Source organism: Serinus canaria, chromosome 4 (assembly GCF_022539315.1).
Source record: "Serinus canaria isolate serCan28SL12 chromosome 4, serCan2020, whole genome shotgun sequence".
NCBI classification, from domain to species: Eukaryota; Metazoa; Chordata; class Aves; order Passeriformes; family Fringillidae; genus Serinus; species Serinus canaria.
In genome coordinates, this window is record NC_066317.1 from 48,740,698 (window position 1) to 48,756,888 (window position 16,191).

Here is a 16,191-nt window from a genome sequence, read left to right on the forward strand (position 1 = left end):
CAAAGTGTGCATTTCATTCTCCGTAGCAGGTATCTGTGATGAGCAATGCAAAGCAGCCTAACTTCTTTCAAGGAAGACTGAAATTGTCCTAGTGGCTGAGGTCCCTGTGGTGGAAAAACAAGTTTTCTGTTTAGCTAGATGAAGCTGTTTTAACTGGGCTTACTATTTCACTTGGACTTCAGGGATTTTGTGGAGCAGCTAAAATGCAGTGAAAGTTCACACCCTGTATTCACCACACAGTGGCATGTTTGTGTGCACTTGAAAAAAAAAAACCAAAACAAACTTCATTTAATATGGTGACTTCCCAAAAGAGTTTTCAGAGGCCAACAGCAGTCCCTTTACTGTGGCTGTTCACATTTTGTTCACAGCTGGAGATTGTAAAAAGTGGAGGCTCTCATTGCTAAATGCTGTGCAGACTCGTGCCATAACATGGCATCTGCTGAAAGAGGAGCAGCAAGACGCGGGTTTCAGGTGTGCTTGATGGGTGGATGCTGTTGATCTACAAGATGGCATGTTAAAACTGTCCTTCTCTCAAAGGAGCAGGATCGAAACACTCTTGTATTAGTGTGAACTGGGGCTAAAAGCTGTATGTTTTGGAAAAGGAAAACAAAGGAAGAACAGTTTCAAAGTGGAGCTAGGAGCTCCACTGGAGTTTGAAATATACTCTTTTTGGTTTTGCAATGCAAAATTTGAGTGTCATGGGGAAGGAGTAAGGAAGAGCCCTTTTCTCTTACCACTGGAAGTAACTTGGTTTCTTCTTTTTTCTTGGTATTGTGTTGAGTTTAGATTCACAATATGTCACTAAGTGGGCACTGATTTGCTGTGATTCTGCCGCTGCTGCCTCTTCCAGGAACTTATCAGGGGTTTCATAGAAACCAAATATTCCTATTGACAAGAGCTCTTGTGGTTTTGGGATTTTTAGTTTAAATTACTTTAACTTAGGCAATTCAAGACTTTAAATATATTTGGAGGAAATGAAAGTTCAATTTTTTCTCGTCAGCTCTGTAGTGTTCCCAGTCTGAAAAATATTGAGTGTATTTGAAGTTTTCTTGAGGGCTTTGTTGAGAACAGGTGAAGTCTGGTTCAGCTTTTTACCATAATTCCACAAACTTTCATCCAAAGTTCCCCTCCACATCGGATTAGAAAAATCTTAATACAAAGGACTGTTTATTTCCAGTGCCTGATAATTGCTCTGTTTTCAATTGCCTTGCTACTGAAATGTTGCACATTGAGTTTTTCCCAACAGTTGCTGTGTTCCTTAAAGGGTGTCCTTGTCAAAAGAGAGCTAATTGGGAGAAGGAACATCCTTCTTTCAGCGAAAGGCATTACCTTTCCCAGCCATTCAATTTACGTAAGCATTTTATACGTGTGCCAGAAGAGTTTCTTGTCTTTTGACTAAATGAGTGACCACAAGGAATCAGATTCATATTGGGTTACACAGTAAGGGGCTTGTTGACCTGAGTGAATTAAGAAAAACCTTTTTACTGCTGTCCATTTTTCATGATCTGCTGTTTCATCCCACAGTGACAATATGCAGCCTCTCGCTGAGCTGTTAAAAACAGATTTGTTACAGATGGCTCAGAGAGCCATCCTAGAGCTTTAAAAAAGTTGTACTTGGACAGAGTGTCCAAGAATGGGAGATATGTCTTAGAATGGGAGATAACTGATGCTGTGGCTAGAACACCCTCAGGCAGTGTTCTATATCTAGGAAAACTAGAGATAAACTGTATGAGGACTTGCCATAGTGGGGACAGAGGGGGATAACGAGATGCTTGTACCATGTTTCTGATCATGTATCTGTTGTCCATTTTAATTCTGGTCATCCTTCTTTGTTGAATATCTGTAAAACAGTGTTTTAAGTAGGGATTATAAATTAAACTCCTCTCAGAATTAAACTCTTATACAAACAGAAGATAATTATGTTGCTGAGCTTTTTAAAATATGGGTATAGAAATATCCAATTTTCCCAGTTCGGTAATCTTTCAAATATTTCAAATGGGTACTACTGCTAATTGTAAATTACTTGCAAAGCTTTAAAATAAAATGAGCTTTTATATTAGAATGGCAGGAAATATGCATAGTTTGATAGATCTTTTCCTTTAGTAAGAAAGAGAAGTATTCTGCCTGAATTTCTCTCAATGCTGTTTTTAACTATAGAAATAGCTGAAAGGCTAAATCCAGCCTTCCAAATTCCTTCCTAAGAGACTTCTTTGTAGTCTCAGTAAATTTGCTAGTCGATATTAATATATTAATGAAAGAATTAATATGATCAATCTCCAGTTACTTTCTTTCCTTTTTCAAATTGTCAGTCATTGACAATCTTTATGATAAAAGCAGGAGCTTATGCTTTCCCAGATGTCTTCCTTTTTCAGTTCTTCATCTGTTTCCTTGATGTGTTTTGCATAATATTACTACATACATTTAATCAGTTATGCCAATACAAGAGGAAATGGGTTTTGTGGAAATGATTCATGTATTTCTTACATAAAGAGCCCCATCTTTTTGTCTTTTTAACATTTATATATTTACACTGGTAATAAACAGATTAGCCTGTTGTGACAAAAAGTGTTGGGATTTGTGGCACAGCTGTATCATAAAACCTGTGAAAAATCAAATGTCATTTCTAACCAAGGCAGTGTAACAATTCTGTACTTTTAAAAACTTTTACTAATAATCCATGTAGTTTACCTAAGCAAAGTATAGAATCTGTTTCCATAATGCTACATATTAAATCCCACCCATTTAACATCTCTGATCCGAATAAAGAGTGTGATATTTGTCTTCCTTTTTTGGCTCTGTCATCTGTAAAATAGCTGTACTGATTTGCAGGTTAGCCAGTGTTGACTTTTCTTGCAGTAGGCAAGCTTACCTAGTCTGTAAATCAAATAGTCATTACAGTCACTAAAAATGTTTTAAATTTTGCCTGTCAGTAAAGAGAAAAAACAGTAAAATACATATTAAAACCTGCTTTAAAAAAAAGGTCGGGGGGGGTGAGAATAGTAAGTACTAAGTTTAAATGTGAAATATTAATTCAGCTTCTTTGTGCATAACCATTATCACAGTCTGATCATTTATTGTGATGTAATCACAGATTATTCAAATGTTATTTGATCTAGATAATAGTAAGAACAGATATTTTTGGGATTTATAATGGGCAGGTGTAGAGAGTACGTCTGTATATAATAGCTCATATATCACTACAGATTTCTTTCCCTTGAATTTTGAAAGGTAGTCAGTGGCTGAATTGGAAGCAATCACACTGTAGTCAGGTGATTTAAATGTGTTATGTAAATAGTGTTCAGAAACTATCTCCATACCTGGGATTCTTCACAAACCATAAGCCAAATGTGATCCAGTAAAGGATTAGTTATTATTGATCTTTACTCTGAATATTTTAAATCCTGATTTCAGTAAAAGCTGACCATGACTCATTGTTAAGTGTCATGCTTTTCTTTTTCTCTGTTTCAGCTGAGACAATCCCAGTCGTACTGCACAGACACAGAATGCCTTCAGGAATGTGAGTAACTGTTCATAGCAGGTTCATGGAATTAAAATGAACAGCAGTAATTAAAACACAGTCTGACTGTACTTTAAAATGCAGTGGTTGATTTAATGTTATAGGAACGTATTGCAATAAATCAAATACTACAGTAATAAAATTGATATGCTGGGGAGGTAATTTCTGAGAACCTGTGATGAACATTTGTACATTAGAAGTAGCGTTGATGAGAATCCTGGAGGTATCAATAAACCAGCATAACCATCAATCAGGCCCCAAGCATTACTGAATCTTATTGTTAGCCTCCAAATAGGATGGGGAGGCTCTCATTTGGGGAATGAGAGGGGAAAATTGGCAAAGTGCTTTATTTGTCCTCCTTGGATTCAGAGCAGCCTAACCAATGAAGACTAGATACTGAGCACAGACACACACACACGTGTTCACAGCTGCGGCTGGGTGATGAACTGTCAGTACTGTGACCCCTCGACTTCACTGTGAGGAAGAGGAGGCTCTGACTCATAAGCTGACATCCACCATGACTGCATCTCTGTTGATTTGGCGCCTGTGTAGTTAATGGAGCAGAGGACTGATGTGAACACTTCCTTGGAGTTTGCTGTGAAATGCATCAAAAAACCTCTCCCTAACAGTGAACAGTATTAGGTCAGCCAAACATTACCAGAATTGACAATGAAGCATAGCTGTGTGGTGGTTTTGCAGTAATGTAAGCATGCCCTAAGGCACTGAGACATTCCCTGACACACTTTCCGTGAGCTAAAGGGAATGCTGTCAAATGTTTGTAAATAAAAGTGAAGTGGGTCTCTTTTTCCTATATCACTTTTCCAATTGAGTGTGTGAACTCACTCAGCTTGCATCAGGACTGCTGTAATGCCTTGAGGAAGCAGCAAGCACCTGAGCAGTGCTCTTGTAAGCAAGAGCTGCTGGTGCCTGTATCTTTTATAGGTCTAGGGAGCAGTGTAGGCAAGGTTTCCAGCATCTTGGAGGGAGTGCATGGCTTCATTGACCTTCATGTTCCTCCTTCTTCACTCCCCTGTAAAGACTGTTTAGAGATGGGCATGCAGCTCAGACTTGCACTGGACTCTGCCAGTGTGAAACAATCCCAGATTCAGTGCCAAGCTGGGCTGAAGGGGGAAAACTGAGCTGTCCCACATAACCCCTGAGGAAAAGATGGTGTGGTGCACATGTGCTGTACAGTGCTCCTGGCTTGCTCTTTCTCTCTGGACTTTGTACGTTTCACTGTCTACGTCTGCCATCCACTGTCTGTGTCTTCCAAATGCACCTGTCCAAGGGCAGACTTTTTAGTCTCCCACACCTTAGACTTCTATGTAGTTTTTTTAATCACAGACATGTAGGAGAGGGAAAGAGGCAGATGATGGGAGACGGAGTATTTTCCGTATTAGAAGGAGGCACAGACAAGATGTGGAGCTTTCTGAGCTTTCATCCACGGTCAAAACCAAGCAATGGTAGGTCATTCTTGCTCATGACGTGGGAGTCTTGGATCATTAGTATTTATGAAGCTTTTAAGGACTGTATAAATGAGTAAGTTCTGGTATGTGTGGCCACAAAGCCTGTGGGATAGCTTTAATGTTACCAAGCTATAGTACAGTGGGGATTTGAATGGTTTGCAACAAATTGCTTTCCATTCTGAGATTCTTGCAATAACTGTGCAGATGCAAGCAATTTGGCAGCAATTGTTCCAAACCAGTGGTTTGTTTCAAAAACCAAAGCAAAAATTATAGAGTAAATCTTTTCCTATGTTATTATATTGCTTAAATTTAGTTCTAGCAAAGGTATTTTTCTGCTGATGCGATGACACAGCCTGCATATTTGTCATATTGTTCTGTGATGCTTTTGTGATGCTGTGCTTGTGGCAATCTGTAAGATCCTGAGAGTCAAAGGCAAAAATAAACAGATTGAGCCTGGAGGAGCTTCTACAGAGGTTTTCAGAAACATTAAAATAACTCTGGGCCAGTCTTCTGTCCATTGCTTCATCCTGTTTTTATGAGCTGTAAAGGGATGAGCTTATTTCTGAGGTGGGTCTCCTCTTCCCTAGGCCCCACTGCTCCACTTCCTGGTACTTGTTGCCTTTGATTCCTCATTTCAGAATCTTGCTATGAACAAGTTTGTTTCACCAATTCCCTCATTCCCGGAATTTGGTCTTCCTTCTGGAAGCACAGCTGGGAGTGTTGTCATACACAGATTCTTAAGTTACAAGGTTGTGGAATAACTGATGAGTTGTATGTGGTTTTGTTTGGGAGACGTCAGGGCTGGGGTTCAGCAATGTCACAGCAGCATCATGTCTTGTGCTGCTGCTACCAGCTGGAAATTTTCAGAAACACCCTCTGTTGATTCTTCTGAGCATGCTTTGTTTTTCCAACCCTTGATTTAGGTTCTTTTTTTTTTGTTGTTGTTTTGTTTTTTTTAGAGCCATATCAAGGCAGTAGTACCAGGTTTCCCCTCATTCACTTTTTTGTGTTATTATCTAGAAATTCTTACTTGCATTTGTTGGCACCATTATGTCACAGTTACTCCCCTGCAGAGTTTCCTGCCAGGGTCAGGACCAGTGCTTTTGGATTTAGGTATAGGAAGATATGAGCACCACTTCAACAAGCATTTGGGCCCTCTGCTTGATGGCTGTTCATCTGCTGGTACTCCATCAGAGTGTCGGCTGTGCATTAAAGCATGTGTCAGAGTCTGATAACTGTTCCCTCAATTTCAGTGGGTGCCTTGCAGAAAAGAAAAGGCTGTAAGTTTCGAAGAGGCAGCACATTTAATATTCTGTTGGGATTGTGAATGCTCAGCAAATCAGAAGATCTTAGAGTTTCCCTTGAAATGAGGAATAAGAGCGGTAATTCCTTTCTGAATTCTGTCTAAAGCAAGTGGAGCATGGCACTTCTCTGACGTGCGCCAGTTGCAACATCAGCGATTCATCCAGCCTAGGGAGGATCCCAGCTGGGACTGATCTGCTCGGATGGCTCATGGCCCTTCACAGTCAGCCTTCCCTGTCAAAGGAAATGAGGGGCTACTGCCGGAGTTTTTCCTGTTCTAGCAATTCCCAGACGTTGACACCTCAATTTACCACATTTGTATTTCCAGCACTATTCTCAGTGCTCTGCTACGTTGTAATGTGGTCAGAGATGACTGTCTCAAATGTTGTCTACTCTACTTCCAAATTTTTATGCAATTTCAAATGAATACGTATATGTGATTCATCTTGATTTGTATTCATCTAGGGCAGTCACAGCAGCCTAACCTAACAGCTTGAAATGTCTGCCAACTCTTCCCTCCCTTTTCTGGGAATTCCCTTCTCTCTTCCTCTGCTGCTCAAGTCCATCTTGCCTTTCTTTGGGTTCCTTATCCCTGCCTTTGAAAGTGTCGGCTTGCAGGCATTATCTCCTGAAGGTCCCATGGCTTTGTCTTCCCTGATGATTAATTTCTAAAATACCTCTCTTCATACAGTTTTATGCCTTTCCTTCACACAAGAAGCAAGGCTTAAGCCACCATGAAAAGAAGACATAAGTCAGAGACCATGCTTTTGCCTTCCTGCATGCAGATGTTTAACAGCTTTTACCAGGGTCAATCTGTTTGTACTCCAAAAGAAGATATTTCTACCATGAGAGGGCAGACAAAAAGCACCACATGGAATACACTTTTACAGTAAAACAAATGAAATTTCTCCTTTCTTTAGAGTGCAGCCTTACTCTGAAGGAAAAACTGCATTTTAAGAGCACTAAGGTCATGTAAGGGTATTTTACATGGGCACTTAGTAGTTTTAATATTGTATTCTTGAGATTTCGGTTGCATAATCAGGAATTGGTTGACCTTTAATCTTTAAAAACTCTTTTTACTGGACTCATAATTTTAATAGCTTTTACTGCCTTCTAGAACCTCAAATGAATCTGCAAATATTTGTCACAAAGGATTTTTTTTTCTTCTTCCCATTTCTTTCTGGGAGAAGACTAGTTTGTGTGGCCTACTTCTGTAGGAAAAAGCAAGTCCAAAAACTGTATCTTGTACATGGAGCCACAGATAGGGTTCACCATAGTCACTAACTCCCATGGGAGTTAATCCAACAATCTCAGACCAGCTCCTCATAAAGCTTTCTCCTGCAGAGAGAAAATTCAGCCATGCTGTAAAAAAGAAAAAGGAAAAAAAAAAAAAAATCCACAGGACCAGAACTGCTCACAGGCATCATTCAGAAGTGTGAGGATATATACGTATGCCAAACCTAGGGGACCAAATACACTGAAAATAAAGACCTTGGGCTGGGTTCAGTGTTGCATGGAAAGGTAGGTTAGAGACTGTGTCATGTCTCTCAGTGACTTGGGAATATGTATGTGCTGTTAAATTCTGTACTAGTTGGTGTGTGTGGAGCAATGGAGATTAATAACCAGATCCATCCATCAAAATGGGTGGTGAAAGGAACATTCATCTCAGACCAGGACAATCTTCTATCCATCTGAAAATATTAGAAAATACTATTCACAGGTGCTCTTAGAGGATAACCTTTTATTCTTCAAGGAATCAAAACATTACTTCTAAATTACTTGCAAAAAATACCAGTTACAGATAAAGGAACTGTGACTGTGAAATCTTAAAAAGAAGATTTTTTTTTCCTGCCCATCACCATAAATTCCATCCTGCTTGGTTTCACCTTCACTCAACTGTTCTTTTATCCATAAGCTGATTTTCTCTGATTATTTTGTGATCTCAGGGATGGAGGTCTTTGCAGCAAGATTGTTGTCTCCTACATCTAACTGCTTCCAGTAGCTGAAATAGCTTCCTGTCTGTTCTCTTGATTTGTGATGCAAAGCTTTGAAAGCTGGATTCAACCCCAACTATGTGAAATTTTGCTTATCCTCTTCCCTGTAAGAGATTAAAGTAACAGATTCTGAAATATCTCACATCCTTATTAAAGCACACGGTCATTTGTGAGAGATGTGGGTTTAACAGTTCCTTGGAAAGTGTAAACCTTGTTGTGTCTGTTTTAGTGTCTGGCATGCCTTGAGTAGGTAGTACAAGGCCAGTTAGATCAGCTATTGTCTTGCTTAACTTAGTTCAGAACATGTTTCAGCACGTTTGGTTCCATCTGAACTGTATTGCAGCACAGGCTGGAAAAAACTGTGTCTTGCAATCAACGCCTGTGGTTTCCCTCTGTGGTCCCCACTGCTCCCTTCCCTGACCTGTAGCAGGGCCTGATCTGGCATCATTTGCTTACCCCAACTTTTGGTTAACCACCACAGACCCTAAGTGCACCAATGTTCAGCCAAAATTCAAGAAGGCAGTTGGACTAGTCCGTTTCTCTGCATTGTATGGGGAATCCTAACAAGTCATCTGAATTTTCAGTCTTCTACCAGAAATACTTGCCAAAGCAGGTACCTAAGGCCTTCTTACTTGTTGCTGCAGGTAGTCTCAGAGTGGCTATTAATGTTGTCTGGAAGCCCCAAAATAAAGCATTTTTTCTTTTCAAGCCAAATTATATGCTAGTCTCCTGGACTGCATATATAAAGATTTTCCAAAATTTAAAATATTGATATATGCTGCTGATAATAATAATAATATTTTGGTCAACAAAACTGAAGGTCTAAACTCTTACCTTCACAATTCCATATGCTTTCAAAATCAATTGTGTAAGAGATTGGTAAATTAAAGGCTGTAGCTTTCTTATTTATATTCTGTGCACTATGCCATCTCCTCCATATACAAAGCCCTTTATTCACTCAGATTTTCAAAAGAATTCTCACTTGTAATTGCATATAATTCTAATAATAAAATTCCTCTACATTAGCAACATCTTGAGTTTTGAAATGTGTATATTTTGGACATTTAAAAGGCAAAAGCAGTTTCATTTGCTCATATTTGCTCATAAAGGTGGTGTTTGTGCTGTGAGAAGGATGAACTTCTATAATGCATGGGTTTTTTTCTTCTTTGACATTTTTGAGTGCATGTGATGTGAGTAAAGGACATCAGTCTAACAGCCCCAACTCATGAAGCCTTATTCCCAGAGCAGCAGTGTGGAGAACGGCATATCTGTAAGCTTCCCTGCAGGGCCCCTCTGCTGTGTTATGAACAAATCCTTTCCATGGAAGACCCTCTGTTAGCAATGCTACCCAGGATGACAGTTATGAGGGTGGTTCTGTGGTATCACCATTAACCTTCAAGGAAATTATACCAGCAGGGTATAAGTTATCAAGTAAATGTTAAATAAGAGCAATCCAACCAATACTGAATCCAGACTTGACTCCATAATCAGGTGATCCACATAAGACAACTTGAAAATATGACAGATACAAGTATCTCTGTGGAGTGTTCTGGATGTTAAAATGTTCATCTAGAGTAATCAAATAGAATAGCTCTTCTCTTTCTGAAGGTTATTCATTATAGCTTTGAATTAATTGCTCTGTATCAGTTGATCATCAAGATAATTAATGAAGATGTTAGGCCTTCAGATACTATAATAAATGGATTAATGTGAGTACCATAGGTAATTATCTATCCATGGGTTTACACTTCAGCTGACAAGATGAGTTACTATTTGATTACCTGAAGATATGTTTTAGAGGAGAAAAGTTGTTTTAAAATGTGCAGGTATTTCCAAGAGGTTCTTGATCTAAACAGATCAACCAGCCATTTCCAGCCTGAAGGTATTTACTTAAATTTATTTCCATGTGTTGATATTTCAGGTATTCTGAATAGAAATTTGGTGTAAAATTTTTGTATTGTGTTCCTGGGCTTCGCTTTGGAATGTATCTCGGCAGCATTTTTTCACCTCCTGCCAGATACATTATTAGCAGAAATACCACATGACCTGGATGATCAGTCATGGAGATCTGGCATATTGACACTGAAACATCTTCACACAAAATCTCAATAAATAACTTAAGAGTAGATTCAAGAAATTGATTACCATTAATTTGCTCCTTTCTTGCTAAAAATTAGCATGTTCTCTGTGTGGGGCCTAACAATGGAGCCTAACCTTTCATCAGTTTAGTCTTACTGTTTTATTTGTTTGAGGCAAAAAACCAAAGACCAACATACATATGGGGCTTTTCCTACATGAATATATTCTGTTTAATTTCTTAAATGTGAAGAGTGTGTATATCATCTCCAGTTACTAGGAGCTAATATGAATTTAAAAATATTCATGATAATTCTAAGAATATCAGTGAAATATTATGAAATAGATTATTCTCTTTTCAGATGGGTAAGAAATGTGATAAAATACAGTATTACTGTCTCAAAGCCAAAATGAGGGACTAATCAGAACACTCTATTAAAAAATATTTAAGGGATTTTTTACCTGAGATTGCATTTTTGGTTTCACCTGGGGAAAAGAACTCTGCTGTTACTCTGTTATAACTTGACTTTTCTTTGTCTGTAGTGCCAGGACCAAACTCCTCCAGTGACAATGGCATCAGCTTTGCCATGATAATGATGGCCTGGGTGGTGATTGCACTTGTCTTGTTCTTACTGAGACCTAGTAATCTAAGAGGATCAAACACAGTCGGAAAGCCAACCAGCCAACACAATGTAAGTGCATCTTCAAGTGCCCTATAGGGGGATTCTATGATAGCTTAAATCTATTTTGGTTTAATACACGCTGTCTCAAAGTAATTTTTTCCTCATTTTTTTCACTGTATTTTCTTGGAACTCCATTAAAACTTAAAATGAGTTAGACCAAAGTGAAAGGAATCGTGAAGGCTGAGTGTGGGATGGAGCAGGTGCAGTGTCCTCTGGACACTGTCTGTGCCTGGATGAAACTGCCTCCTGCCTTCTTAGGTGAAAGGGGTCAAGCACAGCTTTAAGAGAAGTCAGTGAACAAAATTACAGCATGATACATGGACAAGGATGATCTTTGTCCTAGATGTGGGATCATGGAAAAATCTCAGTTAATACAGGAAAAAGTATAGTTTTTTGATGCTTATTTTCTCTAATTATATTAAGAGATATTGTAAAACCATGAAAGAAAACACAGTGTAACACTTCTGAGTTCTTCTATTGCTATATCCTCCTATGTGAAACACTGTGTCTAATTCTGTACCTGCCTTTTTTTTTTTTCCCTTTCCTCCTTTCTTCTCCCAAGGGACAAGAACCACCAGCACCACCAGTGGACTAGAGCATTCAGTATTGGAAAAGTTCAGCAGCTAAAACCTTGTATGACCAAATGAACGAAGTGACCAGATTACTCCTAACCCCCACTCAATATGGTTTTCTTTTCTCATTTATATAGAGCAGAGTTATCACTCAGCAGTAATCTTCATGAACTGCTTCTAGCGACTTCAATTTAAAGTTAATTTTTGCTTTGTATATTATTACAATTCCTATAAGATTGTAATTTGAATAATGGCAAGGCATTGCAGGGGTTTTTTGGTTGTAACTGTGGACATTCCACTTAATCTCTTTCTGTTACAGTGATCCTAATTTCTTTGATGTGATTTCTGATATGCATTGAAAGAAAAAAAAAATCCCAGTCCACCTATGAGAATGGAAGGTTACTGACCTTTCACCAGATTAATTAATATTTCTTCTCCAGTATGCTTTTGAGAGTTATATTATGGTTGGAAGTACTTAGTTATGTGCTGAAAAATAGAAATTGTTTTATATTTGCCCTGGTTTCAGAGCAGCTTTTATTCTGGTCTGTGGACCACTAACACAGTTTTCAGGGTTGCTGGCAAAAGCATGGATTGTCCACTAGAATTATACTGTGTGTGGGCACATGTAAGTGAACATGACGATTGCCACTGTCAAAGTTTTGATCTGTGTATTGGGAACTTTACACAAAAGATTATACCCCCCCAAAAAAGTTAATTCAGCCATTTTCATTAATAAATTTTATGTTTTATTCAATATGTTGTGAAAAAAACATACTCTAAGCCCAGGCGTGTTTACTTACAGACTTTATCAAAAGAGAAATTTAGTAAGAAGAACTTGGTAGAATTTTCTGTCCTGGCATAGTCTTTTCATAATTGGTACCTTAACAAGTTTTTTGCCATGATGTAATAGATATTGGACAGGATGCAATCATACCAAGAAGTTACCATAATTACCAACTTTTGGTATACAACATGTACTAGATTATTCAGGTTTTTTCACCTGTGTTTTATCAGCAATTCTTAACATTTCATCTTTATCTACTAGTTGTAATTGTAGAATAACAAACTTGCAGGTGACTACATATGGCATGTCTCTTCCCTCTAATAAATGTGTGTATGTGTGGTATGTTTAAGTGTGTGTATGTGTGGCTGTGCACACTCCTGTGCACATCTCCCATTATGGCAAATGGGAATGACTTTTTTTATGTGCATTAATTTAAGAACATTTTAATGATGTACAGAAAAGCAACACTGTATATTTTTCTTGTTCAGTTTGAAAAAGTGATCAGAATAATGTACAGAACATTTTTATGTTACCAACATGAAACTTCTTTCCTTAAAGGTCAGTAGAACAGACATATGGGAATTCTAAGCCTTACTCTACAAACCTTTATTTCATGAAGACTTTAGTTATGGAGCTGAAGGAACTAACTGTTAAATTTCAAAAAGGTTTGTATTAACGGGCTCTAACAAAAATCTCACATCAGATCCCATGGTTGACAGATGCAGGGTTTTGCTCTTCAGGGTAAAGGATGAGCCAGCTAAGCCTCCTTGTAAAGGGACAGTGTAGACCTGAAGAAGGGCTTCTGTAATTTGATGTAATTGACCTTTGAATTTCTATGGAATACTGTGCTCCCAAGCACAGGAGCATGTTTAAAAAAAAAAAAAAAAAAAAAAAGAAGATTGGGCCAGGTGATCTCAGTGACATCAGTGCAGTGCCATGTAAAGCAATGAAACTGCAGGAAAGAAGCTGAGAGAATTTGTCCCATTGTGTCTAATAATGTACAGGCCACAAACACTGTGTAAAGATGTCACTGGGACAGGCACTCTGCCAGTGCTTACTTTTTACCTTCCGTGTACATTTATGTTTGGGATGCTGTTCAGAACAAGTAATACAGCATCATTTTGTTGAACCCACAAGGAAACCTATATAATCTCCCACACTGACCTTTTTTCTCCAAGGATTTTTGGCCTGAATTCTTCACTGTTGGAGGCATAAAACAAGCTTCCAATTGATTAAAAAGCCAGCTGAAACAGGCTTCTATTCAGAGCACTACTGCTTATCCTGTTGGGAGTTGGTGAGATTTACAGGAGATGCTCCTCGCTTGTGTGGATCAGTCTCCCTTAAATGTCTGTTTATGTATTTATAAAACTTACCACATGCACCCAGCTCTAAGAGTCTTGGCAAATGAAATTTTTGTTCAGAGGAATATTGTGGTTTACCTTTAAATGAAATGTCTTTCCTTGGAATTCCTCTAATTGTCCCAGTGATTTTATACATGTATGCTTCCCTCATATAAATTGCTATTTTAAATTTTCTATGTAAAAGAAAAAGAACATTGGAAATATTTTATTGTAAAATGTTTTACTAAAGAGCTAGGCCACTATCCCACATCAAAATATATGCCTTTTAAAGTCAGATACTCTCTCCAAGATATAAAATTCAGATCAGCACTCTTAATTAAAATCAAAGTAAGTAACCATAGGACTGTGTTTTTGCCACTCTTATTTGTGTTAAATAGTGCCTTACTCATCAAGTAGTTGCACTGAAGTTTGTGAAACTACTCTGAGATAATGTACTAGCAGCTTTAGTAAGGGTGGCAGAAATCTGGCCTTTAGTGATTAATTAATTAGTGATTAATTAATTTGTGATTAAATAATTGTCTCATGGTTACAGATGTTTATGGTAAATTTTGGGAAGAGATAAGTGGTATGCAAAGCTGCAGGGTATGATCAGTTCTGTAATGATGGTTTTAAGCTTGGCTAGTCAGAGATGCAAGTTGTAGCAACTTGGAAAATATGGAGGGAAATTTACAATTATACCTTAACTTTGTTAAAACAATAGTATTTTTAGAGTCTGCTTAACACAATTACTATACTCTGAAATGAGAAATCATATGTATTCATGCACTGTCTGCAGATCACTTAGCCTTGTAATATTAATGATTGAAAAAGGAAGAGTGAAGATGTCATATACTTAATGTAAATCGGTGGTTTAAAATATCTGAATTATGCCAAACAAAAAATCGTCTGTGCCATTTGCAGTTTCCTAGTAATCTTTTACTGAGTACTTGGATTGGGATAAAGGGCTTGTACTATGCACTTTTTATTGACTTAACAAAATAAATAGCAATCATTAGTAAACTTTTGTCTTTGTCTTTTAGTTTTTATATAAGATATAGGGCTGCACCAACCTATCAATTTCTAAGGTAATTTGAAATCATCTAAAAATAAGAGTCAGTAAAAATAGTGTGTCACCTGTGTAACTTCTAAAACGTAAATTCTAACTTTTCTAATGGACACTTGTCTACTGTATGTATCTCAAGCAAGTCAGAACAAATAAAAAGCAGTTTCCAAGGTTTAGGATACTTTGATGACTAACATGGATATCTCTGCCTTTTGCTCTTTGAAGTAGTTATGCAACCTAGGAAGTTAGAAATAATACAGGAAGAAAAGTAATGACAAATATGCTGATTGCATTACTTTGTTTTAGATCAAATCCTACTACTTTGGGATTGCAATCTGTTTTCCAGCTCTAGATCTTGGCAGTGTTGGACCCAGAGCTGCTTTGAGGAAGGAAGGTGCTGCAATGGCTCCAAGGCAATGCGTAGGAGCAGTAGAGACCTGCTGCTTCCTCACTGTTCCCATGAAGTGCAGCACTCTTCTCTGGAAGCACAGCACAAAATTCTGAGAACTGCCTCAACAGCAACTCAGATCCCTCGTTAAAGATTACTGTGCTAATCTGAGGAAGAAAAGGAGAACCAGGGGAGCATTAGGGTTTAAAATAATGTATAGCTATCCAGAGATAGCGGCAATAAATACCAGAGAATCAGAAACAAAATCAGAATAATATAATAACAACAACAAGAAGAAGTAACAAATGTTTTAGGCATTTGAGTCAATCTCAACAGTACAAGATCTTACTCAAATATCAATAATGTCTGCTCATCAAAATTTGCCCTTTTACTCAAATATGATACTATAAATAACTCCTGAAACTAAAGCTAAACTTCTAAGTACACTTGTTAAAATGTTTGCTTAAAGGATGCAGGTGCCTATTGAGAAAAGTGATGCCAAAAGAAAATTGCCACAAATCTAAATTCACATTGTTGAATAGGTCTGTACAAGGCCTAGCTGTTCAAGATCACCAGTAATTTGAAATTACTCTGCCCCAAAGCCTGAAAAAAAATTTACCGTATTTAGGATGTTTGGGGAAAATACACCAAATCATTGCAGGAAAATACCCCATTAAGTGAATTCCTTGCAAAAATGGACTACTTACATCCTTTTCTCCTTTTCTTCATTTCTCCAGTACCAGCCAATGGCCTACAGTGCTATTCACTGCAAAGATCTTCACCTTGGGGTGGGGGAAGAAGCAGAATATTCCATGCTGAACCACATCCTCACTTGTAAAACAACACAACTCTTACCAACTTCCAGGCAACATCAGCTGAAGATTTTTCTTTTCATATAAGAAAAGTAACTGAAGACTTGTATCAAAATTGTCAACTCCCATAGAAGACACTTTTTAGTTAAATATAATAGCTAGAAGAATCTGGCTTCCACACCACCTTTTTTTAA

General features: G+C 37.9%; 1 protein-coding gene across 3 annotated transcripts in view; it reads left to right on the forward strand.

Annotated features, from left to right (window-relative positions):
* SMIM14 (small integral membrane protein 14) overlaps positions 1–14,754 on the forward strand; it is a 49,575-nt gene extending 34,821 nt beyond the window's left edge. For all 3 annotated transcript variants that reach the window (XM_050974256.1, XM_030239383.2, XM_009100145.4), the window contains exons 3-5: positions 3,469–3,517; positions 10,899–11,047; positions 11,601–14,754. In XM_050974256.1, coding sequence (XP_050830213.1) covers positions 3,469–3,517; positions 10,899–11,047; positions 11,601–11,633 — 231 coding nt within the window. In that variant the 3' untranslated portion in view covers positions 11,634–14,754. The remainder of the gene's footprint in view (positions 1–3,468; positions 3,518–10,898; positions 11,048–11,600) is intronic.
* Positions 14,755–16,191: the final 1,437 nt, after the last annotated feature.